Below are 2,370 nucleotides of genomic sequence, written 5' to 3'. Positions count from 1 at the left end.
CAGGGAGAGGGGCAGCAGTCCCAGGCTCTAGGGGAAGTGAGGGGACATTGCTGTGAGCTTGGCAGACTGCATATCTGTGTTCTCCTGCTCACCCAAAATGGAGGGGCCAGGATATGGCATAACATCATCTCCCTCCCAGGAAACCTTCCCCCCAAACAAGAGCCACCCCAGGATGCCAAGAGCCCCAGAGACACAGATCATGCTCAGATACAGATATTCATTGTGGAACAGTACATGGGGACCCCATAGGCAGCTCCCCACTCCCCCCAGAGTCACACCACAAACTTGGTCTTGACAAGGGAGTTGCTCTTGGTGGCTGTGTCCGCATGGGCCTGGTAGCCAATGGCCACGTTCTGTGACAGGCCCAGGTGCTCCTTGTAGACACGCCTGAGGGAAAGAAGGGAATACATAAGTAGGGCAGCACCACTTCTCCCACTGGCTCCCTGCCCAAAAATCCTATTTCCCAAAGAGGGAGAGGCCTTGTTCCCCTGTGCAATCTCCCTGGAGCTGCATTACCCGATGTGGGTGACCCCTGCCTGGTTCTCTGCTTCCCGGGTCCAGATGGCAATCTTGTCCCCCTTGGCGCGGATGTTGATGACAGCCCCACACACCTCRTCGCTGTACTCATCAAACATCTCCCCAATGAGACACAGCAGCTGTTGGGAGGAGAAGAGAAGCCTGGGACAGTCCTCACTGGGGAATTGGGGCAGGGGGAGCAGCACAGCCAAGACCCCCTCGAGCAGGGTTGCACTCACCGTCTCCAGCCAGAAACGGTCCAGCTCRGTGTGCCGCTGCTGCTTGGCCAAGGTGATGAGCCAGCGCCCACCACGCTTGTTCTGGCTGTCCTCCCACATGGGCTCAATGCCATCCTGGGGATGGGCAAGGCGACAGTCAGGGCCACCAAGCACCCAGCCAGAGCTGGCTTGAGGAGCTGTGAGCATCCAGCCAGACATGGCCTCTCACCTTACGGCTAGGGCACCCCGCCAGCCCTGCCAGCACCCAGGGTGTCCCCAAAATGCTGGGTGCTGTGGAGGACCCTGAGGATGGGGTATCGTACCTTGAAGAGGGAGTAGTCRCAGCCTGCTGTGAGCTTGCTGGCAAGCTGGATGTGACTGTACAGTCTGTTAGATGGAGACAAAGAATCAGGTGACAAATAGGTGCCTCAGGCTCAGACCCACCACCAGAACACCTCCAGAAGGGGCACAATGGACACTCACGCCCAGAAGTCCTCCACAGTGCTGAATTTGGTGACGAGGCGCAGGTTCGCCTGCCACATCTTGCTCTTGTCGTTCTTGAAAAACCACAGTGCCCATCTGAGGGAGGGGAAAGGGGGTGTTCAATCATGCTGGAGTCCTCCTCCAGCCCCAGCACACCCCTCCCAGTGCTGGGAGAGYCTATCCACGGCCAAGCCCCCCATACCTGTTCTGCAGGGGGTGCTTGCCCAGGATTTCTGCCGGGAGCAGCTCTTGCTGCCGAACCCTCTGCCGGCGTCGCTCCTGCTGCCTCTGCAGGGGAAGGTGGGACAGCTCCGAGGGGCTCCATGACCATCCCAGCAGGAAGCCTGCAGCCCCCCTCCCCTCTCCCACTGGGACCCCCGAGGGCTTGCAGGGCTGGCTATGTTCTGCAGCCTCGCCAGCCCACAAGGCGAGCACCCACCTGCTCCCCAGTAGCCATCCTGACCAGCACAGGCTCCCCCARGCTGATTCTGGCTCTTAAGTACCCACAGGCAGGCGGGATGAGGAGCCATCCCAGCTGCAGCTGGTGGGGTGGGAGGGTGGTGTCCTGGGAAGAGAGTGCCAGGTCTGCCCCTCCTGGGGAGCAGAGAGATGGGGGATCCCTCTCTAGGGCAGGGAGCTGGGGGATGGGGCCAGGGGCTCTGAGTGGGATGGGGTGGGATCAGGACGAGGGAGTAGAATCGAGTAAAGTGGGGACCATGATGTGGTATGGGCAGGGCAGGATGGCACAGAGAGGGTGGGATAGTGTCAGGCTGGGGGGTAGGGATGGGATGGGATGGAAGGATGGGATGTGATGGGGAGAGTGGGGGATGTTATGGGGAGGGGACGGTACCAGAGTTGGATGCAGTGGGATGGGAATGGGGTGGGATGAGGTGGGAAGAGGACATGACGAGAACGGGATGGAAATGGCATAGGGACAGGGTGGAATGTGGAGGGAGCTGGATGGCGATAAGGATGGAATGGGGTAAGGGCAGCCTGTAGATGGAAAGCAGTGGGATCAGMACGAGGTGGGACAAGGATAGGGAGGAGACGCGGCAGGGAGAGAGTGGGATTGGATACGATGGGGGTCAGGACAGAATAGCGTGGGGACAGCGTGGTGGGATCACGACGAGCGATGGGGACGGGGAGAACGGCA

General features: G+C 60.1%; 2 protein-coding genes across 3 annotated transcripts in view; one reads left to right on the top strand and one right to left on the bottom strand.

Annotated features, from left to right (window-relative positions):
- Positions 1 to 250: 250 nt before the first annotated feature.
- Positions 251 to 1,718, bottom strand: EIF4E1B (eukaryotic translation initiation factor 4E family member 1B). Of its 2 annotated transcripts, XM_057378525.1 has the most exons (7): positions 1,657 to 1,718; positions 1,420 to 1,505; positions 1,218 to 1,313; positions 1,058 to 1,121; positions 756 to 869; positions 517 to 656; positions 251 to 387 (listed from the first exon to the last, which is right to left on the bottom strand). In XM_057378525.1, exons 1-7 carry the CDS (start codon positions 1,672 to 1,674, stop codon positions 273 to 275), a joined length of 633 nt encoding a protein of 210 aa, XP_057234508.1. In that variant the 5' UTR covers positions 1,675 to 1,718; the 3' UTR covers positions 251 to 272. The 2 variants fall into 2 exon arrangements, with proteins under 2 accessions (XP_057234508.1, XP_057234507.1); XM_057378524.1 differs by having other exon boundaries at positions 517 to 869.
- A 358-nt stretch (positions 1,719 to 2,076) lies between these two features.
- Positions 2,077 to 2,370, top strand: part of SNCB (synuclein beta) — a 4,453-nt gene continuing 4,159 nt past the window's right edge. Inside the window, exon 1 of the mRNA XM_057378509.1 lies at positions 2,077 to 2,199. Within this exon, the coding sequence (XP_057234492.1) occupies positions 2,162 to 2,199 (38 nt within the window). The 5' untranslated portion in view covers positions 2,077 to 2,161. The remainder of the gene's footprint in view (positions 2,200 to 2,370) is intronic.

This window comes from Malurus melanocephalus, unplaced genomic scaffold (genome assembly GCF_030028575.1).
Source record: "Malurus melanocephalus ecotype Western Australia unplaced genomic scaffold, MMel_1.1 scaffold_362, whole genome shotgun sequence".
NCBI classification, from domain to species: Eukaryota; Metazoa; Chordata; class Aves; order Passeriformes; family Maluridae; genus Malurus; species Malurus melanocephalus.
The sequence above is the reverse complement of the archived record's forward strand: the minus strand, read 5'-3'. Positions and strand labels throughout refer to the sequence as shown.